Below are 25,621 nucleotides of genomic sequence, written 5' to 3'. Positions count from 1 at the left end.
CCCACCCACTGCTTGACAAACACACACATTCACTGATGCACAAACACTTTAATACAGTTTAAAGCATACAGAAGCCTCTTGCTTGACTTCACTTGCAGCCATAACGACTGGTCCTTTTAGCACAAACTGGCATGCCCATTCACTTGTCACATGTCACACCCCTGGGTGCCCCAATGCCAGACAGGGCCTTCTCACTACCTCTTACCGATCGCCGGGCTCTGGAGTGGAGCGGTTCTTGTCAAAGGAGACGTGTTGCACTCTCTGACCCCACACTGTGCCCAATGGTTTGATGCAATGCCTCTATTTTGGCTAATTGGCTCAGAGCAGCGGGCAGCCCCGTTCTGCCACCAGTGAAAAGACAAAAAGAAAATCGAAATGCAAAACACACAAAGAGAAAGAGGGTGATATGACAACCAAATCACTACATCATAAAAAAGAATTGATCCAACAGGCTGCCACATTAATATCAGGGTTTCCCACACATAGACTATACTTGGGCGGGCCGCCCAGGTATATTAACGGCCACCCAAGTATATTTCGCGACCCTTTTTTTTTTATTTTTTTTTTATAAGTTTTTTTTTAATTTATTTTTTTTTTTTATTCGTCCGTGACCACGACGCCATCTGCGATCGATTAACTTGTGGACAATGATCCCTCGCTCCCTTGCTCTGATCTCGCCTCGTTAAGTGGCCTGCCTCACACAGGGTGACTGGCTGTCTACATGATGTGGCCTGCCAACATGGCCACTGTCATAGAGATCATAAATCAAAGCCCTTGATTGGTCTCTGTGTGTCATTCAAGCTCGGGATAACCTCAGCTCAGGTGAGGTAAAGGACTCTCTGAGTGTTTAGATAGTTAACTTAGTCTAAGTTCTCAGTGGGTCTCAAACGGTGTGGTCACCATTTATGTAAACACATATTTCCATTTGAGAGGGTAGTGATTGATCTAATGGATAGTGAGGTGGGCTGAAGATCGGAAGGCTGTGAGTTCAAATCCCGCCAGGAAAACCACCACTAGTGTGCCCTTGAGTGCCATCTTTACGCAAAATGATTAAACAAAATGAAAACTTTTTTTTTTTTTTTGCGCACCCCCACCCCCCGCCCGCTGCCACCACCCGCCCAAGTATATTTCAGATCTGTGGGAAACACTGAATATACCATGAAAACATTTCTTTATTTTCTTTTTTTATAGAAGATACAGTAGGCATGTTACCTAAAAAAATGTGTCAACATGAAAACAGTGAATATGGGAAAAACAAGGAGACTGCCTAAGTTTATCTATTATTGGTGTCATGTAATGGCAAAACATGATTCCAATGTTCATACTGATTCATTTTCTTTAGTTAGAGACTGTTTTTTCTTTCAATGCAGAAGTCAGTAACATAATGCTTACAATTACATATTTTTAAACACCAAGGCAAGGGCAAAGAACGCACGCATAGGTGTTTTAATGGGGACAATAATGATCACCATCCCTAATGACAGCAAAAAAGGCAACTACTCAGTCTGTCCTTCATAGTGTGTTGTCAATGTAAGAATGCCGTAGAGTATGTGCCACCCCCTACATGTGTACACACTTCCCACATGCACAGTATATCCTGAAGCACTCAAATGTCCAACCCTCCTAACACAAAAAGGAGGAAAACATCACTGGCAGCACTTTATCTGAAGGACAGAATGTGTGAGACACAGTCCCCAGAGCACGGTATATTCTCCATGTCTGTCACTGAATCTGGCTGCATGCTTAATCCCCAGAGACACACCCACACAGCCTCCATACTCACATCCACCTCCTAAATCTTATTCTCACCATCTCGTCAATCAAAATTGCAATCTGTGAAACCACAAAAAGGCATATAGTGCTTTAAGATCTCCTTTTTTTGTTGTTAAATGTTCTCTCTTGAGAACTGTACCCTCTTCTGTGCTCCCAACCCTGCTGCTGAGCTGAGTGCCGAAACCTGCAGCCATCTACTAAACACCTCAGATGTGATGGGAAATGAGGAGATCAGGATTTACTGTGTGCCGTAATACACCAAACATGGGTGTATGCCCTAATACAGGCTTTGATGGTGTAACTCTAGGTGTGCGTGTGTGTGGGGGGGAGGTATGTGTTTGCATGTGAGTACATGTGTCTGTGTGTGATGGCTGAATTAATGTGACAAGGCAGATGTAATGCAGAATCATAAATCTTAGCCCAGGGATCAGTAGAGGGGGAGCAGGAGGTGATATATTAAAGGGCACACACAAACCACCGTTATGATGCTGATAATAAAAACAAGAACCAGGCCGCAATAGCCAGCTAATAGACATGACTCGGTATATGGCCCTGAGGGTTATGACATGCACTCACACATGCACGGGGCACCACACTACACAAATACACAAACTCTATCCGCTTTTCCGGCAATTTATTATGCTGCTTTCAGCCCAACAGCACAAGTGTTAGATATGGCTGTAATGCTGTTAAAATCTTAATACTGTTGCACAAGCTCGCAACATTCTAATTCTTTACTAACTGTGCAGAGCGCATTGGATGGGGCTCTGAAAAACATGGCAGCATTTGTGTTGAGAATACTGTAATGATTCACTGTAGCAAAAACAAGGATGGAGCTAGCCAGTGTAAGTTAACAAGCATCGCTGTCAGAAAGCACCCTGACCAGCTGATCAGAAATCAGACTGTTTCTCAACAGACTGCTCAGCAAACTGTGACAGCTGTCACTAACAAATCAGATGGTTATTCACTGTAAATGCACTGCCAATGCATTTGTATTGTACCCCAGAGACCGGATTGTTTGTTATAATTAGGAATGTCATATCATACTATAAAAGCTGATCTATGTTCATCAATTCTACTTCATTTTCTATAGGTTTTCATAAACGTTATAATGCTGCTGGTAGAGAGCAGGAGTCATTCCTCTTGCACCCATGCACTAGGCTTAGCTGCTCCAGCTGCAGATTGATTTCCCAGGAATTAAAACAATAATGAATGCAGCTCCTTATATAAATGTACTCCTGAGAACACTTGTTATTCAGCTCACATTTATAAAAATACATAGCATTGGGCCTGTGTCCTTGCAAATGTGACATACCTGGTCTTTGATATTGACAAGGCATTAAAGAATATTCCTCTTGGATCAGGATGCGTAAGCCTATTCAGTACATTTTACAGTATGCTCGCTCAAATGAGGCAGCAGAGGAATCAAGCTGGAATTGCACCATGTTTGGCTGCCTAACAATAGTTTTGTGGTGCAGAATATATTATTGTTTTCGATACCACCAGTGTTTCCTTCTGCATGTTTATTCAATGCTAGCCCACAGTAGATGCTTTCTGGGTTTATGCCCTGAAAGAAAAGTGCTTTGTAAGCTTTCAATCTGAATTGCATGCATCACGCTTTGCTGCACATCGGCTGCAGTACATTTACAATTGCAGTAGGGTTTGTTATTTTGTAGCAAAACGTTACCTGATATCTCAGGACTTTGAATCAGTATTGTTCATTTGAGGGCATCTCATGTCTGCAGTTTGATGTGTGGAATAGATAACTCTCAACAAATGTACAAATCCTGCTCCTGGAAATACTTTATGCTTGCCAGATTTAGCAAATAATCCCATCAGGCTTGTTGTGCTAGTTTAAGAGGGAACAACAGGATACAAAAAAGCTGTTGTTTCAGCCCATTTCACGCTGTTCCTTTCCCTTGTTATATTGACTTGTAGGGGAATGACAAGATAGCTGCTATTACACATTGGATGGGGTATCATATTGATATTGGATCTTATTCCGTACACTACATATCCAGCTTGGATCATCGATTGCATCCTTTCTAAGCTAAATAGCCATCTCTCTCTTAAATCACTGCCCCCCCCTGCCTTCAGATCCCATGGTTGTTTGGGTGAAAGGGGAGTTTCCAGGAAAAACATCTTTACTGAAAAATGTACTGTAATTGTGCCGCTTCTTTGTGGGGTAATAAACACTGACAAAGGTGGAAGCACATGAACACAGATATTGTCAGTGTGGCCCCGTTCAAACACGGTATCAGAGCATCAGATATATCCGGGATGTTATTATATCCGGCTGAGATAGACAGCAGATCACACCTCGAATCAGAGTGCATCTCAAATATATTTTAGTTGAACACTTTGGATCTGATTCTGGAAACGACAATGTATATACTAAACTACACTTAAAAAAGCGAGTAAGTTGTAAGAAATCCGAGCGACAGAGAGAAGGAGAAACAAGACACGCCTCCTTTTTTGTTGTTTGGAAGCTTACTCTTACCAAACAAATACTGCAAATATGAGGCCATTCTTTATGTTTGATGTAAGAATGAGGTCCGAATGATAACATCCTGACACTCATTGCGTCTTCAGTCCGTTCATGTTTGTATTTAGAAACACTGACACATGTCTGCAAATGCAAATGTTGTTTAAGTCCAAGGGATACAAATCCAAATACATCTATTATAAATATAATATAAACAAAATCTTGATATATTAATTCATTGTCCAACACATACAGTAATAGGTAGAGAAACACTCACATATGAGAACATGCACGCAGACACACACAAAGAAATACCCAAGCACGCGCAGCCCTTACACCTGTTAATGGATGTGTTAAAGGGAAAAAACACTTGGTTTGGATGGAGGGCAGTTAGTGTGTGTTTGTTTTGTGTGAGTGTAGGGGGGGGGGGGTGACTGCATTAGGGAATCACACACCCAGCTCCTCTCACCAGGGGACTTCTGTTAGCCTGTGATTTCGCCATGTTACCCCTCCCAGCTCTCTCCCCTCCTGCGCTGCTCACTGCCGAAATAGGTCAACCACATATAATGGAGGGGCAAGGAGGAGCAAGTATGTGCACCCCTCCCCATGCCCTTCCACCCCACCCTGCCCCTCGGCACTCCCCCCCCACCCGTTACTGCCACCGTCCAGCAAGCGAAAGCAAGCTATGGCCCCCCCCGTGGACACTCAGGGGCTGGCTGAGGAGAGACAGGGACAGCCAGCCACAACATGCCACCTCCCAGCCACAACAGCCATTTACCCAGCCACGCTTGAACAGAGCGGATTCCAGAGTCTCACGTGGAATGAGCACACTCACAATATATATTTGCACCAACGAAGTGAATTGCTCATGGCTGCAAAATTAAATGAGGAGGGGAAATTTGGAAATATTTAATAATGGATATTGTGGGTATTGTGTGGAACTGTTTGCAATGGTTCATCACTGTCACTCTCCTAGGGAGCATGAGATGGATGAATAGAGAGAGGTGGAGGCTTGTGAAGAAAACCTGTTTACCAGGAAATCCAATAGATATGGGACTTTTCAACAATTTTACATTTTAAAAGGTCAATTTTAAATATACAGGGAGAAAAGTAAAGTCTGAGAAAATTACTCAAATGACATCACCAAATAATTTCAGTTTGTAGTTGCAGGCTATATTCCCAATGCAAGTTCAACAAAATATGGCTCTGCTGAGTTGCATTATGGGAAATAGTTGTTATTCTGTTGTTTTTGGAGCTTGGCCTCTGTCGCTATTGTCATTTTGAATCCTCCAACTTTAGGAATACCATTGCTGAAGTATATTTCTTTTGTTAAGCCATTTAACTATTTATAAAAATGTATCAAACTATGTATCGACAATGCATGCCAAATAATTTTCAGAGTGAGACATGCAGCTCTGTGTGTCTTCCATTGTATCGTCATTTTGAGTACTCAACACGAGTACAATCTCATGTGTGTTCATGTTTTTTCTTCTCCCAGGGGAGTCACCTTTGTGATGCTCCACCATCAAAATATACACTCATGTATTGCCTTAAGGAAAATGGACGAGAACAAGTGTGCATATATACTGTACAAGGATAACCTAAAACACAACCTAAATACAGTTGAGTGAAGAGACCATCTGTCTTTGCTCTGTTCCCTAGCATGTTAATGGAAAATGGATGGTTTTATTAACAAATCAGATTTATTTAAGATAAAGTCTTATTTGTAAAAGAAGTCAATAGGTTGGTTGCATCCATGTAAACGTAGCTATCCATTTCAAGGGTAAAACAGATATGCTGCTATTTAACATTCACAAAGAAGTTCGCTTCCATAACTATTTTATACCGTATGCAAATCATACCACAAAGACCAAATGATTCCTTAGGGTTGAATTATCTCTCCCCACTTTCCTGCTCTTATCTTACTTCCATCATTTGAATCTACCTGTACCCTCAACTCATGTTGTCTTTCCTCTGCAGTCTCCACTGGCTGTGACCTTTTCTCCAGTGGAACAGGATACTGCCCATCTCCATCTTCCTCATGCATTAATGATCTGTGGTAAGCTGAGGGCATCTGTCTGACTCCCAGCCTGTCCGCTGCTCACACACTTCCAAGGACGGATCTCAGCCAGAGCCAAGCTCAGCCACATTCCCTGTCAGCCACAGGGAAATGCAGATAAATAGCCACAGATTGCGATAGCTCCACACTCTAAAAAAAAAGTGGATGCTGCCCCCTTCTCATCTCCACCACATACATCTCTTTGACAATCCCCAGTGGCAGATATCTAAAATACTGGAGCATAGAGATGACAGCCGGCAACTGACATAAAGAAACTCAGCCAATTATCCTGGTTTTATACTGAACCTCAATGCAGATACAAGCAGCTGAAATGAGGTTCATTCATGGGGTACCATTGATTATTCTCTTTCATACCTTCTGTTTGTTAGCATTTAACATATACTATGATAATAAGAGCTCAAATGAAGCATCGACCATTTTTCAAGTTGCCCTGATGTCCTTTTCGCAGCATACTGTATTTCTGCTGCTCTTTCTGAAAGATCTCCAAAGTGCTCTTTTGGCAAAAGCTCAGACTTGTCAAGTTCAGGGAGGTCTAAAAAAGAAAACTGAGACACAGTGATCTTGTAAATCCTGATGCAGCCGAACATTTGGTACCAATAATTAGTTCTCAAGTTCTACATAATGTTATTTTATTGGTTACAAAATCTATCTGTGTTTCCACCCTTTTCTCAGCCAAATCTGTTCTCAAGACCTTGGTAAGGCTGAAGACAAGGGGATCATATGCAACAACTTGGCGTCATCTATCTGTAGTGACTTCCTAAAGCTCTGGACCATTTGTAAAGTGTAGCTCTCTGTTCACCACAACAATCTGATAAGGCTGCCTCATTATTCAAGATTCCTGGACTCCCCTACTTGAGGCACCAGCACTTAAAGTGCAGTTAAAAGCTACCTCACACTGAAGATATTCCTCCAGTGTGACAATTCACTTCTCAGTTATTCTATCCTCCACCTATGCTGCTTTTAAATTGTCTGCTATAAAGGCAATAGCACTAGAGGATCATAATGACAATTGGAGTGCTTATACTCTCCAAAAAAGCATATACCAGGCCCTTGGGTGGACACTTTGAAAGTCTCCTATTCCCTTTCGTTGTTTTCATTCGAGGCCTAAGCAAGTCTGAACAGTGAAATCCAAGATAAAACCCAATCTACTGCACCAGTTTGAAGTTTTATAGACTTTTAAAACACTTGCTCAAAATGTACTAAAATCGATTTACCTACAAAAAAGATGGCTTTCTTAGATTGCCCTATACTTGATGTTCTTCTACCAATTACTTTTAAGTTTAAGTTATCTGTTTAAAATATTGCATAGTAGATCAGTAGATGAGCAATATTCTGTTTTCTCTCTGGCACTAACAGAAAGTAGGGAGATGTTTGCTGATACAAAGTAAACATTCATACAGTTGGGAATATGATCTGAAGCTTTAACTTCTGTGATAGTTCCCTTTATGGCAACAATGGTGAGCAGCTTGGCTAAACAGGGACATTGTAATGAGCCCCTTTGGTGTATGTATCTCACCCCGTCACCTGCCGGGACTCCTTCCCCAAAACCCTAAGATGCATTCTGACAGCTGCAGAAATCCTCATCTGGGGAGGAGGGATGAAAAGATTTCTTCTATGCACCTCCCCGCCGCTCCATAACCAAATATTTGACTTTGCTTGTGATCCGCAGGCCTTGAAGGCTTCTGTTGAGCTTTTCCACATGACTGATCTCTCTTCTCAAAGCAGGTGTTAAAACATAACTGACACAGAAGCCTCACTAGTAAACCAGAGCGACAGAAGACAGCAAGAGGGTGAAATGTATGATTGTGTATGATTATAACAACAGTGTACCTCACTATTTATCGGGCATTTTATATATCCGATCCTATAAATAACTCTAGGCTCAAAGGTTAAATTAGACATGACATTACAATCAGATAGGAGCGTGTCCGGCTCCCATGCTGATGAAACTCCCTGAGGTTGCTGTCTACGGTGAGCCCTTGATGTCACACTCCTACACACATGGCCTTCAGTCATGGAATAATACACACGCAAACACACATGCATTCTGAACATGCATGCCCACCCAGGAGCATGCATTCAATGGCTCACACTAAGGCAGACACACAAGATCCATGAAGAAACTTCACAGGGAAATCAAGCTGACAGATCAAAGAGTACACACACAGAGATGAACCTTTCAGAATGTTTGAAAATCTACCAAAGGATGTTCTCCTAAAAAGCAATTATGCCTGCGGTTGTGTTAAGGAATGACCACTGCTGTTTCCCGCTCATATCAGGATTCCACAGATTGTAGTGGGGTATTTTTATTTTTTTAACCCAGCCAATGCAAGCTCAAAGCAGTGCACTTTAAATTCAAAGCAAAGGAATACATGTTTTGTTATTTGTTCAGTTGTCAGAAGGTGTAAGTAATGACATGATAACTAGTCATGTTAGGCGTGAGTTAACTGTATGGTTTTCAGTTTTAGTTTGATTACCATGTGTTTCAGAATGTGTCTAATGCATCCTGAAATGATTTCATGAATCAAAGGTGTATAGCTTTCTCTCATCCCATTAAGGAGCAGCTTATCCTTGAACTTAGTTTATAACATGAAGGGTTTTGAGTTGACAGCAACTATTAACAGCTACTATACTATGAAGAGCTGCTAAAGTGACATTAACTGTCAGATCATATTAGTCAGTAATCACAATAAAGTCTGACTGTACACACAGTGAACTCATTGGATTATGTTATGCCTGTGCTGCATACTCACGTGCAAACACAGATAAACCCACATGTATAAATACATAGACATGTAATTCTGGTGGACATGACCTAAAATCAGTAATAAGATTACATTAACGTCAGAAAAACATATTTGTTGTCACGCTAGCAATGTAGCCGTATACTGTATAATCCGTCTACCTCTTTGTTCCCGACTAAAATACCTTAACAATGCAATGGATTGTAAGACATTATATATATATATATCTTTATGAAATGTGCAAAAACATTCCTGGTCCCTGAATTTTCCTAAGCAATGGGTTCCTTATTTTTCTTTGTCTAATACCTTTTATTTTATGAAGAAATACCTGATAAAACTAATAAAAGTATCAGCGTTGTGTTACGTGTTTATCAGCAGAGGTAAAACAAAATGTAAACATTAGTATGTTAGCAATATCATTGTAGTACAGTTGTGCATAAGTATAGCCGCACAGAGTATAGGCTGCAGACTGGGAAGGGCAAATTAACAAAAGGATTGCATGGCTTTTGCTTTGCTGCCGCTAAACCTGCGCAAATAAGACAAAAAGGACTGTGTAATTCTCAAAGCACCGGCAAAGGAGGAAATGATCCCCTAACGGTGCTGCCAAGAAAATAGCGTCTCAGTGCTCTTGTGCAAGTTTGCACACATGTAAATGAGGTAATATGCATGCATTTGATGCAAAATTGGCCATTTTCTATGCAAATAAGCCTCATTGCTAAAACAACCCAACTCACAAAGATCAGTGCTATAGTCATTTGCCGTTACAGTGAAATTATTAGTATCTTCAGAGAGTTGGCGGTAACTGCAGCGCAAGCCATTTACTGTCCACGCCCAGTCTTATAATTCACCGTGGCAGCATTTAATGGTAATTGTTACTTTGTCCTCGGCATTAAATTATGTGCAATTAATGGTGATAACAGCAGCCGTAATCCATCCTTTATGAATAATCCTGGGAGTCTTTATACTTATTTACTTACAGCGTGACTTTTCAAAGACACTGGGCTGATTGGTTGTATTGTCATTTTATAAACATTTATAAGTAAGTAATGTATTCATAATGTCAGCAATTCAATATGATTACTGTACTTCCCATATACATATATTTAAACCAATTGTGTGCATACTGTACCCACTAATCAATTGTTACACACACACAAATACGAAAATTAAATATACGCTATCTCCACATGACATGTGCATTCTAACACTCGGTTGAGTGACAGTCAGGCCCAGGAGATACACACCAGGGGGTAAACACAGTGCCTTAATAGAGCGAATGGAAACATGGCTGGTAAGAGCGGAAGGTGACAGGGAGACAGAGAGCGGTAGCTACAGAGGAAAAGATGGGGTGACATGGGGAGATGGGAGGGGGACTTCTCCACAGGCTAGTAGTTCAGCTCACATCACCTTGCCAAAACTGTCATTGCCCCCAACGTCGCCCCACCTCCAAACCAACCCCCTCCCCAACCCTGTCTCCCTCTGTTCTCGACAGAATGATTAATGGTGTATCTGGTCATGCGAGCACCACTGTTCCTGACTACACTAAACATTATCATAACTTTTTTTCTATGAGACTATGAAGAGCTTTATGAAACACAAAGAGGTATACTAGAAGTATTGTGGCCTATTTTATCTATGTGTTTGCATTGTGTTAATAATAGGAGTAATAAAGAATGTGCACTCGGATTAATGACCCAGTTCTGGAGGGAGAACTGATCAAATCAGCACCATATCACATCTTATCTCCTACACACTGGAATAATCTAAAACTATTAAAACCCCAAAATGATCTTCCATGTACTGAGGAGAGGACTGCAGCTCAGCGCTGAGCATCTCCCAGCACCTGGGTCATATTTTCCTAATGTCTTTTTAATATAGTCATGTCGTATTCCTGCTGTTCTTCTAAACATTTCTGCCTATCATGTGCTGTGTAGTGTGTCAACAGCACCATATTAAAGGCAGTATACCATGAGAGTGGCTTACAACTTTCATATCGGCTCTGTATCCCCACAGGATCTATTACTGTTTATAGGACTTTACATTAGCCTCTGTCTGCTGCTATTATCTCCTACACACTGCTGGGGACACACTCAGCATATCGCACTCCACATTTTTGACAATGCAGACGTGCAAACAAAAGGACACACGATGTACACACTGAGGGGTACAAATGCAGAGATATTGAGTACACAAACGAAGAAGAACGCATGATACAAAACACTTCAAAAGCTCTATCTTTTTCTTCTATCTGCATGTTACGGCTGCTGTGTCTGCCTGCTCGGTAACCTGTTTGGGATTGTCTGCAGCTGTGTGTGATTATGTAAATGAGCTGTGTGGTTGCCCCAACATCATTGGCTGTCATCTCCTGGTCCACTTCCGAGGACACTGATTGGAGCATGCCGGGCCCGACGTTCTCCAATCCCTGTGCAAGCCCAGCGCACACCTGCTGGAGAGGACTACAAAGCTGGGGACATTCATCACTCTGGAGGCTCTGTTGAGTGAACAGATGCCTCTCGCTATTTGCTCTTCATTCTGGGGGTTAACTTGTGTGGACCGTGTTATTGTGATTAGATGTGCTTAGATTAGTTTGATTAGATGTGCTTAGGTTAGTTTAGTATTGTTTGACTGTTATCCTAGCTGTGTTTTCTTACAGCCTTCCTTTGCTAGTTGTACCACTTTTACAGTGAGGTTTTGTTTCCTTCTTTATTTAGTGTGTGAGTATTTAGTTTCCCTGTACTGTATGCGTTTAGACTCACTTTTTAGAGTCCTCCCTTAGTTTGGTTGCCCCTTTAAACTTGCGCCCTTGTGGCCTCTATTGTTTGTTATTTAAACCAGTGTTTGTGGCAATTTGTGTATTTCAGGCTGCTTGCCCGCCATTTTGTTCACCGGTTGTGCAATAAAACAGCTTATAACTTTTACCAATCCCATTCTGGTTGTGTTGCTTCCCGTTGATTCCCCTAGCGCAGAAGGGAACGTAATACTGCATCAAAAAAGTGTGTTGAGCTCCAATGTGTTTTATGGTAAAAAATAAAAATGCAATATATTGTAGATATGTGGCCTTTCCAGACAGCCTGCAGAGATTTCTGTTTTATTAGAGGTATCTGCATTTTCTATTTCTCTAATCAAGTAAGGGAGAGGAGGAACATGCACCATGTCCTTACAGATGGAAAGCCTCATTCTCAGCCTAAATTATTTCGCTGTATTGACATAGCAATGCTGTAGGTGCCAAAATAAAAGGAAATTATTTATAGTTCTGGGTAGACTTTACCCTTTCATTGTAAAAAATCCAACTCGACGAAGCGTTATGGATTTATTTCTCGAGAATAGCCCAAAGTAGTGACATTTACATTCGATCACATCCACTTTGTGTTACAGAATGGCAACAACAATGGAAAAGAGAAGGTGTGTACTGACTTTTCTAGATGAGCAAAACTTAATTTAGTTAGAAAATAAGAATGTATGACCCCTACCATTTTGTGAGGAAATATAATGAAGACCGGGCAGAGCAATTAAATGTTCTTGGAGGATGCTAAGGCCTTGTGTCTAATATAATGGAAGCAGAGATTGCACACACCTATCGTGAAGGTAGGCATCTACATAAAAGTGTAAATCAAACTTTATAAGCAATAAAGACTCTCCTTTATAGAGGTTGATAAGGATAAGGAAGTACAACGGAAGGGAGACAAAGAAAGAGCTACAAACAAGGAAGGAGCTGTAGAAAAGAAAAAGACAAATTCTGAGGAAAGATGCAGTGCCCAACAAAAATCCACAATGTTTTCACTCAATTTGCAAGGAGTAACAATTAACGGGAACTGCATACAATATTTTGAAATAGAAACAAGCATAATCAATAAACTGGGCAACAATCAAAGGCTGTGCATCTCACATGACTCCACACATTTATCCGATTATGGTAATGCTTCTGTGTAAATCCAGACGATATTATGCCTGATGTTTTCTATTTGATACCCCACAGTTTAATGGGTTTCTATGCAGCATCAGTGACATGGAAGTGTGTGTCCTCTAGTGCCAAGCTGTGGGTCGCTCTAACATAACCTCAAGACCCTGTACATTTCAGGTGCCATCCAGGGACTGATGCCAGGCCGCAGTGTGCCAAAGGCCACAGAACTCGCCGGAGAAACATCTGTGTGATCTGCTGGACGGGAGTCTAAACTCACAAACACACACTGATTCCCCTGAGCATGATGAATACATCTGCAAACTGGTGTGAACATGTAAAACATCTACTTTTAGGAGGATAGTATTTATCTGTAACATTTTGATGACAAAATAATTCGGAAAAATGCTAATATGAGGTCGCCAATGAATCAAAATGAAAGCTTGTCTGGCTGTGAATGTAAATGATATTAAATCCATGCGTCATTACTGAATTAAGTCATCTAATAAGTTTACACTGCGTAATATTTTTTGTGTCAGTAAAATCTAGCACTACATACTTGATAATGTGTGTAGTGCGGTCTCATTTATCTCTGAATAAAAGAACTAAGCCCCATGATTAGAATATCTCCTGCCTGGCACTTCTTAGACGTGGTAGGTGTTCACAGACCATCCTGGTGAAGCCTGAGGCATCCATCAGACTGATTTCTGAGGTTGTGACCTCAGCACCCCACAGGGTCAGGTGGGAGGTCAGGGAGTATGTTACCTCCCTTCATGCCTCGACAAAGGATCCATCCTCATTTCAATCTTATCTCAGTGAACACCTCTCCTGTCCGTTTTTAAAGGCTGGTCCGCCTACATGCCAGATGTTATTCAACACACCCACATCACATTTGTCTTAATGTTTCCTATGCTGAGCCAGACACAGCGTCTTTTGTTAGATGCATAGCTGTGTAAAGAGCCACGATCAAGATGCGGCATGTAGCAAATCAAAAACAACAACTTTATTTTCCTCCTCAGCTCAAGCGGATGATGTACCCCCTTACTTATAATTGCACTACTGATTAGGCTCATCCCACTGCATATCTCCGCCACTTCACAAAGCTCATCACGCACATCTGTTCCCAACAGCATCGAACAAGAGGCACATTAACAAACAAACAGATAACAATTAGTCACGTTTGAAGTCCTCGGTTACATGAGAGAGAAAGCTGCGATTGTTGCCGCTAAGGAATCACAAATGCCCCGCTGCAGTAGGGGGCTTCCTGGAAGTAAACTTTCAGCATTTTGCGTCACGGTGACAATGCATTTCAAATCAGAAGAATGTAGGGAAACGTACATGAACAATTCTACTGATGATGTCTAAACTCCAGATTTAAACTGGAACTGGAACAAATCGCTCAATGTCTGCTAGAGACACTTGCTTAAGAATGTGAAGAGCCGCCGAGCTGTCAGTCAGGCTGCATTAAGAGACGACTGAGGACACGGCTGAGAGTCAGAGGTTAAAGCCATTACTAGCTGGGTGGCTCCACTTTCTGACCTTTAACCCTCACTTCCCCACACACGATATGTCTTTACTCCTCACCACTTCAAGTTAAAACGGACCTGGTTTGGCAGCAGGTGTTATAAAGTATACACTAGCATTTCTTCTAAAATAATGTTTAAAAAAAGGACACAAACTACATTTGCATAATCAGTATACACAACGTTACAGTTTAATAATTCACTTATTTTGATAGTATTTCATCCATATTTCTACTGCTGTTTCTCCTAGCTACTTAAAAATCCTTTCTTTTACCACACCCTCTTTCCGTTTCCATCTTCCAAATACTTTACAGTTGCTGTCCTTTTATTTTTGATGAGAGAGGGGAACTGGAGGTCTACCCCAGTGCACTCCCAGCCTTATGTTTTAATATTTAATGGCGATGTGCAGTAATACCAGCCAAAAAACACATACACACTCACACTCATGCACGTTCACACTAGCAGTGTGTGTTGCTGGTGAGAGCAGGTGTCGTTGGCGAATGCCAATTGAACTGGTCCATGGGTCAGTGAGCCTTCCTGTTTCTCGCTGTGAGGAAGTGTACGGATATATTCTAGCAGAGAAGATATTGTCGTTGCTTGAGGGCGTTTCTGCCTTCCACTGTACGATAACTGAGTTACTCTTAGGCTCTACAGTAAAGTGGAGCGGAACCTCTGAGCCACGTGCTGACATTATGGAGAGTGTAAACTTGTTTTCTTTGCTAACCGGGAGAAGATGTCAAACAAGGATGAGCTGGTAAGCAGATATATTTAAAAAACACTATCTAATTTTGAAATTACCAGCCTAGAATACATTGTATGTCTCATTCACAGTGGAAAAATAAGGAGATCAAAAACATCATAGATCAATTCTGTCCACAGGCACACACACACACAAACACACACAGACATAAACCAGTAACAGCTAACATTTCTATCTCCCTGAATAAACACATGACACATAAAATGGTTGCCCTGACACAGACATTATAATATAAATGAGAAAGTCTGAGTGATGCAGAGTAACACATGCCATACATCTCATTAGGTTAGTAGCCGGCCAACGCTCATTAGTCTAGCTCTCCCCAGTTATGCAAGTTCCACCACCAAAGCAATGACTTTTGGTGCATGCATGTTTAATTCATACTAGGGAACTTTGTGAAATGCTCCAGATGATTCTAACTATGCAGAGGAGGAAAAATGTAGCAAAAATACATGAACATGCTTACCTGTATGCGGTGGAGTCAGCAGATGGAAGGAAATGTGGAATAGAGGGCAGAAGGGAAAAAGAGGGAAAGAAACATAAATTAGCAAAAGCATATATATATTCAAAGTTACATTCAAACATTACGGCAAATATTTGATTTAAGTGACGCAATTGGAGGCACTAGTTTCTCAGTTTGTACGCTGGGAAGGATGTTTCTCAGTTCTCAGAACATAAATATAGTGGAACAGTCGATGAAAGAAAAAGAGTGCGTGCCCCTGAAAGTCAAGCCCATGCCCCCTGTGCATTCACATGGCTCTGCTTCAGAGATGGAGGAATTCAGGAGGAACACATGTTTCCGGGAGCACCATCAAGTATGTTGAACACAGTAGAGTTTACAGAGGAGGGGAACCGGCTTTAATTAGAGTTAAGCAGACCTGGTTCTATTTGTTTTCATTTGCGTAATTTATTCCCTTTCATTTGGCAGCTGGCTAACATGTCCCAGACCATCAGAGCAACCTCGCCTGAGGTAAAAGGATACGGCTGGCCTTTAGAGAGGAGGGCTGGAGCAAAGCCGGAGAAAAAAAGGAAGAGAAGCAGTCTTGTGTAGTTTATTGGTTCACAGTTAAGGCCACCTGTTATGTGGATATACTTGCAGGGGCACATGAATACCAATGGAGGTGATCGGATGCCATATTGCATGCAATCCAGCATATTTTCCTTTTAGGTAAACCCATTTCCTACATTGAAGGGCTTAGGGGGAAATAAGAGATGAGTAGGATAAAGGTGGGATGTAGCCTAAAGACCAAAGATGGGTTATTAGATATTTGGACAAGCGCTCCAGACTACATAAAGCCCCATGTGCCTCCGGGGAGATCTGCTGATGGTTTTAAGGCTTTAGTCTGTCTCTGTAATACAAACAGTCAAGGAACACAGAGTGAGCATAAGTGAGCATCTGTGAGATATTCTATGGCAAAGAAGAAATCAATCAAAAGCTAACATCTGCCTCAGTAAATGGTTCTCTACTGCAGGAGAATCTACAAACCATAAACTCCAATATGGAAGAGGAAATGATCCGGGAAGCATGATCTAGATGCCTGTCATTGTTTGCTCACAACCACTGCTCTTACACCCATTTCTCCCTCTTTTCTAATGTTTTCCATTTAGCTCTTGCTTATATTGCAGTGAATGGGCCTCATAAGATTACAGCTAATGTGTATACATCTTGGCTTTGTGATCACATCGCCATTGAGGCTGCTTCATTTGATGTAGGCAAACAGGGCTTGAATTCAGCAATAACGTATCATTTCCAGCTTGTTATGAAAAGCATGTTCACAAAGAATAAACAAAACATGCCTCAGGCTTAAACTAAATTAGATGCAAGGGCAGAGCAGCGCTGAGTGCTTTAATCTTTTTAACTTTTGTGTCATTGTGTAAATTGGAAAAGCGCAAAAAAGGCCCATCTCTATTGGCTGCAGGCACCAGAAGGCCACAGTGTTTGAGAGAACAAAGGGCTTGCACAGGGAAACACATCACATTTCAATTCATGACAAATGGTTATAGTTACGTCTTTTTTTATTTTGGGGTCTAATGACCGCGCCTGCTTTCAGTCAAAGCCTTCCTGCGAGCAGCTGATCAAGCCCAGGTAGTAAATGTACAGTCTGGTCAGCCTGCAGGCAGCTGAGGGGTCTCAGAACATCAATAAAGGGTTAACCAGCACCTTTAAGATTTAAAGGGGTAGTAAGTGGCTCCATTAGCCAGGCTGACTGCAGCAGCCGTAGGGGTGGAGGTGGAGGCACGGTGGATGAAGGAGTGAGAGACAGGAGATGAGGTGCCCCTGAGACATCAGTCCAGGGCAGAACAGAGAGGAGGGCTGGAGGGCAAAGTTAAAGACTGCTGCTCAGGCATCAAATCAAAGCTATTGCTTTACCTTCAAGCTTTGAGACAGAAGCAGCAGTCGTGAGGAAAAGAACAGGAAACACCACAGGAAATGAAAGAGAGACTAAGAATGGGTTTCATACCACTGGGCCTCTACAACTCCGCAGTCTGCACATCTGAGTGTGATCAAGCATCAGTGCTGTTGGTATTCAACTGCTTGCTGAGTTTATGAGCCGCTCCAATCATTAATCAGGTATATTTCCTGCTCTGCTCCCTCTCTAAACTTTGACTGCATGTTGACATGTTGGCTATAGGGAGCTACTGAGGGATCCTCCAAACCGGTTAAAGAATGAGTATTTATAACGTTGCCACTTATTACTCTCTGTCAGGGGCCCTATATTAGTTGCTTGTGTGCAAGGGTGATTGTGATTGGCCAGGGTGCCTGAGGGTCTAAACCTCCACCCATGTGTTCCACCATTTGCACAATTTTTTCGTGCAAGCTTTCTTTCCAAGGAGTTAGCATAGATAATCTAATACAAAAATCGGAAGTACAAACATGCAACTATGCTGATGTCTTCAGAGAAAAGGAAATGTGTGTCAATTTCCATTCCATATTCAAACTAGAACACAAAACTAACATAAAATACAACACATTCCCACTAACCTGCAATGAGATCTATTACACAAATTAAAACTGTCCAATCTAGGCTGAGTCTTTATTATTCCCGCTCAAATATACAGGGAGGTGTCAGTTTTAAACGGAGCTTAAGTAAACCATTATGAAGCAGGGAAAACCATCCAGAGCAAAAAAACAGAAGAGACACTCCATGCATTTACAATCCTGTGAGCTAAGACCTTTGAAGTGACTAATGTTGACAGCAGGGACTTCCTGTGTAGAGACAGAGACATTCTATACAGAGAAACTGTTCCCCAAATCACTTCTGGAGAAAGTAAAACTAACAGGAGTATCAAAATATGTCAACCTACATGTACAAATTCACACACCATGTCTGTTTGAGTGTTGGCTTCAGTGGTCTTTCTGGCCCTCGGTGTAAATACACGGATAATACGAGTAATGATAGCCTCCCTTTTAATTTTCCAACCTTTTAATTCGCTAATCTACAGCTTTCATTTCAATTTCAACACATAACACACAGTCCCTGCTCAGCAGTTCTGCCCTGAAATAAGTGGAGGTCTCAACCCAGCACTTTAATAAATGTGTTAATTCAGAGCTCACCAGGCAGAAACAATGCCAGCATGGGAGATAAATTCCCCAGCGTTCATTTCCTCTGTCTGTCTTTCGGCTGATGCTGAGCTGGAGATGGCCCATGGGGGGGAAATGAAGATCATACATCACACCGAGGCATCCCTGTGACTCTAACATTGCTGCGTCTCCGCTCTCTGTCTGTGCATCTTAAGAGTGAAGTAATAACACCATATGGCCATTTATAGTACATGATGCATAATATAATTTAATGGCAAGGGAATTTTGTAGTGGATAAGAAGAATATTTAAGGACCTTTTTACATGTAGATGTGATTTAACCTAGAAGAGTCTTTGTAGGCGAGGCTGTTACAAAGATACAACTTTGCACGTTTTCTGTCAGGGTTTGCAATGTTCTCTATGTGTGTGCCAGTATGTGTGTGTGTGTGTGTGTGATTAGCCACTGCACACTGACGGGGGCTTTTTATTACTGAACGAAACCCTGTGGAAATGCTGCCTCTACTCAACCTGAACGTTTCTATTATTAACTCTCAGCGCCGCAAAATCCTCAAGGCGAGTTCCACTGGTCTGTGAGGGAAAACATCTTTACTGGATAATAGCCCTTCTTCTAATTACAATGCTAGCAATCACAAGCACACACTGCATCGAGAGTAAGGAAAAGGTGGCATGCATTATATACATAACTCTAGGAAGGTTTGAGTTTGTTGAAGCGGTGGTAAGCTGAGCTCATTAGCGCAGGCTGTGAATATCTGGATGACACCTTATCAAGAGGCTTCCATCAGATAGCACCGAGTTAATCACTGTTGCAGAAACCAGTGACTGCATTAGAAACAGCTCGGTATGTGACTCTCATATTATATTACTGCCTCGAGAAGTAAACTTGTTCGGCAGTCTGAGAGCAGAAACAAAACGGCTGATTCACTGGGTATGAATGGAGGTCAATCAGCAAGCTAAATGGAGTAAACAATGAATCTGTGGTGCAGGACTTTCCCTTGGGTATGTTTAGTTGTCTGTTTGATCCTCCTTTTATTCTTTCTTCCTCGAATCTGTGTTTGCAATCTCTGATCGAACTCAGTAAACGGAGGTCAAAGGTTAAGTTGCTCACGTCTGGGATTCTTCACAAGGCTCCTCATTCCTGACCGACTAGCACCGTAAACACAGAGGCTCGTAATCTCCTCTCCGCGCCACATAAACACACATTTGTACACACACAAAAGACTCAGGTTCCAGGCCATCGATAAAAGTGCACACCACCCCTCTTGTGTCACTTAGTTCCCCGCCCTGTTCGCTTTTAATGGCTTTTTGAAGGGGACTGAAAGCTTTTCTCCTGACTCTCGCCCCCAGATTCTTTAAACAGTTAATTAGTGTGGTGGGACTCTGGTGCCTCTCAGGTCTGTCACACACTTTGCGATGCCAGTCAGGGGCACAAAGAGACACTAATCCCAGCTTAACTGGCTGGCTGGACGCAGCGAAGACACAAGACAACTCGACTAAACATGCTGTTAAATGAACAGAGACCTTGAGGGCTATAAAACGATATATCAACGTTAAAACATTTTTTTTTAAAGCACATTAAAAGTTGTCAATGTTAACTGATATATTCATCTTTAAGTGAAGGGCTATGTGATAAACCCTTCCTGAAACACACAAAAAGTTACCTTAAATCAATTGCCGAGTCCTATATCATGTTCTCCTTGGGCAGCCCGGATATGACATCATCATTGTAAAACCCATGTTTTAAGGCTCCCCTTTAATGGATCAGAGGACTCATTAGCATGCATGAAATATAACTTCCAATCGACATATAACCTACTGCAACTCTTCCTGCATAGCAAGAGCACTGACTTTCAGGCATTCTTCCAAAATCACTGCCTTCCAAAAGTCAGCCTGGATCCTTCAATATTAAATAATTAAATACCGATTTCTATCTTCCCTTTATATAAAAAATATTAAAAAATCAGTTTTGATTAAACTCAATGACATAAAAAATGTAATGGCCTATTGGAGATTTCAAGCTTCACAGTTCTGTACTTATAAAGGTGCTAAATAATTTTTGTCTGAGTATTGATTCAGGTAAAATAAATCAGTTTTGCTGCTGCTTGATCTTAGTACAACCAATGCTATGCCAGTGTTATGCCATATTCTCCTGTTTCATTTTAAAATGCTGCTGCTAGTTTATTTATCACAATATCCCTCCCTGGCCAAAATAAAATCCTATCTCCTTGGGAATATAAACCCAGTATGGCTCTTAGATATTTAGATATCCAATCTTAATAAAGAGCTGTTTTGTTCTCCTGTGCCTTTTAAGGATTGCTTTCGATGGAGCTCTTCCCTTCCTTTGTTTAATTTGGGGAAATGTAGAACTTATTACTGCACTGTAATTATATTTCTAGTCTATTTTCATTTAGTCCATTGTTTGTTATCCTATTTCATTATTTCCTAATTTGTTTTTATATCTTTTTAACATTGTTGTTAAAAAAAAATGAATTTCCCCTGTGTAAAATATGCTGTATAAATAAAGCTGCCCTGCCTTACTCAGTTATTGATCACAGTGTAAATCAAAATGGATTTACAAGTCTGTTCCTCATCTGAGTCACTGTGTTACTCAAAGCTGTGCTTTTAGTGGGCTAAACTGTAAGAACTGCAGGAATAAATCATAAAGAGAAATGTACCCCTGGCTCCAGAGGTTGAATTAATTAGCTTAAGACCCTTTTCTAGACATTACGTATTGTATGGATCACTAAACCACAATGTAAAATGTATAACATTTTAACTTAAAGGTGTCACCGTAATCAAAGTCCTCAAACAATAGTGTTTACTGATCCCTGGCTGAGACAAGAGAATTGGAGGATCATGCTATTTCTTTCTTATTAAAGGTGGGGTAGGTAAGTTTGAGAAACCGGCTCGAGAAACACTTTTTGTTATATTACATTACATTGCATTTAGCTGACGCTTTTATCCAAAGCTACTTACAATAAGTACATTCGACCAGGAAGACACAACCTTGAAGAAAACAGAATCATATAAGTACATCAGGTTTCTTAGAGCCAAACATTTCAAGTGCTACTCAACTGGCTATAGATAAGCCAGTCCTTTATTAGTATATAAGTGCTCTGTTAGCAGTTCTTTGTTAGTAATTCTATCGCTCGAGGTGAAGTCGAAAGAGATGAGTTTTCAGTCTGCGCCGGAAGATGTGCAGGCTTTCTGCAGTCCTGATGTCAATGGGGAGCTCATTCCACCATTTAGGAGCCAGGACAGCAAACCCACGTGTTTTTGCTGATGGGAACTTGGGTCCCCCTCGCAGCGAGGGTGCAGCGAGTCGTTTGGCTGATGCAGAGCGTAGTGCACGCGCTGGGGTGTACGGTTTAACCATGTCCTGGATGTAGGAAGGGCCAGATCCATTCGCAGCATGGTATGCAAGTACCAGTGTCTTGAAGTGGATTCTAGCAGTTTCCGGAAGCCAGTGAAGGGAGCGGAGGAGCGGAGTGGTATGGCAAAATGTAAGAAGGTTGAAGACCAGACGAGCCGCTGCATTCTGGATGAGCTGCAGAGGTCGGATGGCACATGCAGGTAGACCAGCCAGGAGGGAGTTGCAGTAATCTAGGCGTGAGATGACGAGAGCGTGGACCAGAACCTGCGTCGCTTTCTGTGTCAGCTGGGGACGTATCTTCCTGATGTTGTAAAGCGTGTATCTGCAGCAACGGGTTGTAGCAGCGATGTTTGCAGTGTAGGACAGGTTGTTATCTAGGATCACACCCAGATTCCTTGCAGTCTGAGTCGGGGAAACAACAGAGGTGCCGATGTTGATTGTCAGGTCAAGAGTGGGACAATCTTTTCCCGGAAGGAAGAGCAGTTCAGTCTTGTCAAGGTTGAGCTTGAGGTGATGAGCAGACATCCACTGAGAGATGTCAGCTAGACAAGCAGAGATGCGTGCGACGACCTGGGTCTCTGAGCGGGGAAAGGACAGAATTAATTGGGTGTCGTCAGCGTAGCAGTGGTATAAAAAACCATGCGGGCTAATGACTGATCCGAGCGAGTTTGTGTACAGGGAGAAGAGGAGGGGACCGAGAACAGAGCCCTGAGGGACCCCAGTAGTTAATTGACAAGGGTCGGACTCGGACCCTCTCCAAGTTACCCTGTAGGTGCGGTCTTTGAGGTATGAGGTGAGGAGGGAAAGTGCTGAGCCTGAAACTCCAAGTTCTTGGAGAGTGTGAAGGAGGATCTGATGGTTCACCGTGTCGAATGCAGCAGACAGGTCCAACAGGATGATGACAGAGGAGAGGGATACTGCTTTGGCAGTGTGCAGTTCCTCAGTGACAGCAATGAGAGCAGTTTCTGTGGAGTGACCTGCCTTGAAACCAGACTGGTGCGGATCCAGAAGGTTGTTCTGATGGAGATAGCAGGAGAGTTGTTTAAAGACAGCGCGTTCAAGTGTTTTAGACAGGAACGGGAGTAGAGAGACAGGCCTGTAGTTTATAACATCAGACGGGTTGAGAGTGGGTTTCCATGGAATGCTCTTAACATCCCGATAGCAATGAATATTTTAAGTACTTTGACAAAAAATCCATAAAAAAATGTCATCTGTGGAAGCCGTAGTACTGTAAAAAGCACGACCAATCATCTGAGCCGGCCCGGCTAAAATAACTGGATGGCCTACCTGCCTGTCAGCTTTCCATCTGTGCACAAACTTTTCTCGTGCCCTCATTGGTCTTGTGCGCGTTCGTGCGTGTTGGAGGAGGGGCTCTGTAAGGAAGTGGCAGATTTTTTTCCGGCTGTGTATTTTCAAATTCTAGCGCACTCGAGCTGGTTTCTCCAAAATTACCTACCCCACCTTTAAGCTTGAAGAAGAAGATGTGACTCGATTGGGAATTAGAGGCCCAAGAGTGATGTAGAGAATGGAAAAAATAGGCATGTGGAGAGGTCACATCTCTGGAGTGATGGAGTTGAATGAAAGTGGCTCAGTGTGAGGAAAGACATGTCTGACATCGTCTTCAAAGGAGAAGTGAGACACAGAAAGCAGGAGGAAATGCATAATGCTGAGAAGAAGCCGAGGGGTCGGGTTATTGATTAAGAGAGCAAGAATATGTCAGAGGAGGCAACCCAGCAAGGAAGAAAAGGGTAGAGGTAAGAAGGTGGGATGAAAAGGATGACTAAAACGGCAAGAGGAAGAGCAACGAGGGGAGTTGAAAGCAGGTTCAATCAGCAGGTAAAGGAGAGAGAGAGAGATTGAACGTGTGGGTATTGTGAGTACGGCTCAATTATACCCACACATCTCTAAAGTAAGCCTCTTGTGGCTGATGAGCGGATGCAAGTGGAATAGAGCAGGAGAGATAGTGATAGTGAGATAGTTAACATGTTCCCAGCTATCCCCAGAACCCCTGTCGTCCCTGCCAGTCAGCCGGCATCCTGCTCTCTTCCTAATGAGTTGTTTACATCCACAGCAGTAGATCAAACCCTCACCTCCAAACCATGGTTAGCAGCATCAATACCTTCAGGTACATTAAGGAGCATTTTCTTCCCTATTTGAAAAACAGGGGCAACAACATTATCACAGTTATAAGCATTTCTCTTCCCCCAGTTGATCCCTTATTCCTACAACTCCTATAAGGATTGTGTCAGACTTCTTTAATGACCAAGATTAATACTAAGTAGCATTATGGTAATGTTGGTACGAGACCTATCCCACTTTATTAAATAAAGCTGCTAGAAAATGAATTCGATTATGGATTCTGCTGTTCCTAATGGAGCGTGGCGGAGAACAATGTTGACTTTTCTTCTCATTATTGTTTTGATATGATGATCAGGGCTCCGTGCGCGCACACTCGTACACACAAGGAGACACAGATTCAGGCTTCAATCAGCATCTAGTAACATATAATCTGGCATCACAGCGGGGATTATTGCTATGTCGCTCCCGTGTGTGTCTTTGTGTGAGCGCAGAGGTGCAGAGCGAGAGACAAAATAAGAGACAGCTAGAATTACTGTACGCTCCACTGCATTCCCAGCACTCCCTTTCGAATTTCACCAACAATAGAATCATAGCTTTGAAAAATAGCTGCAGCACTGTTGAAGCACCCCGTGAAGACTGGCAGTAGCCCAGAAATCTAAACTTCTGCTGTGAGAATTTTTAAAATGTACAAACTCTTGGATCACAATAGCTGGAATATTATGCCTTTACCCCCTTCTGAGAGGAGCCCACGGATCTCTAAAGGCAGAAACACGAGAGCTGTCTGAATTAGGCTAGATTTGGTTTGAGGTTCACCACCTGTATGTGTGAGTGACAAAGGCCAAACTCATAAAACCGTACCCTGGCTTTGAGGTCTCCCCTCTTGGGATGATCTTTCAGATGTCCTCCGTCTTCTCTGCTCACACCCTCAATTTCAGCACAGAACACTGCCCTCCCTGTTTCTTTTTCCCCATCTCCCCCGAGTCGCACACACCAGAGCACTTAACCTCAACAGGCCTCCCCCTACTCAGTCTGCCCCCGACACAGACGCAGCGTCACATCAACTCGGCTCATATTTAGCCCAGGATATAAAAGATTAATGGAAAGAGAGGGGGGGAATCAGTGTTTGGGTCTTCCAAAAGGCTCTCCGCTCCTCCAGTCCGGGAGCTCTCGCCTGTGCACCCGTGGAACTGTAGAGGGCCTGTAGTTTTTAGCAGAAGTGCTGAAAGGAAGAAGGCATCATGCCGAGCTTTCCAACCTGGTGTCACTTTCAGTTTACCTTCCCCTGCTGAGAACCCTCCACCAATGATTTGGGCTGCAGCACACACTTCTTCCCTCCCTGAAACAAACAATGACATCAAATACTGTG

At 42.3% G+C, this 25,621-nt stretch overlaps 1 protein-coding gene across 4 annotated transcripts in view; it reads right to left on the bottom strand.

Moving 5' to 3' along the window:
• The window catches only part of unc5c (unc-5 netrin receptor C), a 111,529-nt gene that overhangs the window by 56,543 nt on the left and 29,365 nt on the right, over positions 1-25,621 (bottom strand). For 2 of the 4 annotated variants that reach the window (XM_034204571.1, XM_034204580.1), the window contains exon 2: positions 25,532-25,591. The exons of 1 other annotated variant lie outside the window; for it this stretch is intronic. In XM_034204571.1, coding sequence (XP_034060462.1) covers positions 25,532-25,591 — 60 coding nt within the window. Of the gene's footprint in view, positions 1-20,464; positions 20,484-25,531; positions 25,592-25,621 lie in introns of those variants that run through there. One more of the 4 variants, XM_034204595.1, reaches the window with a different exon arrangement.

This window comes from Gymnodraco acuticeps, unplaced genomic scaffold (genome assembly GCF_902827175.1).
Source record: "Gymnodraco acuticeps unplaced genomic scaffold, fGymAcu1.1, whole genome shotgun sequence".
NCBI lineage: Eukaryota > Metazoa > Chordata > Actinopteri > Perciformes > Bathydraconidae > Gymnodraco > Gymnodraco acuticeps.
Note: the sequence above shows the minus strand (reverse complement) of the source record. Positions and strands in the feature narration are given on the sequence as shown.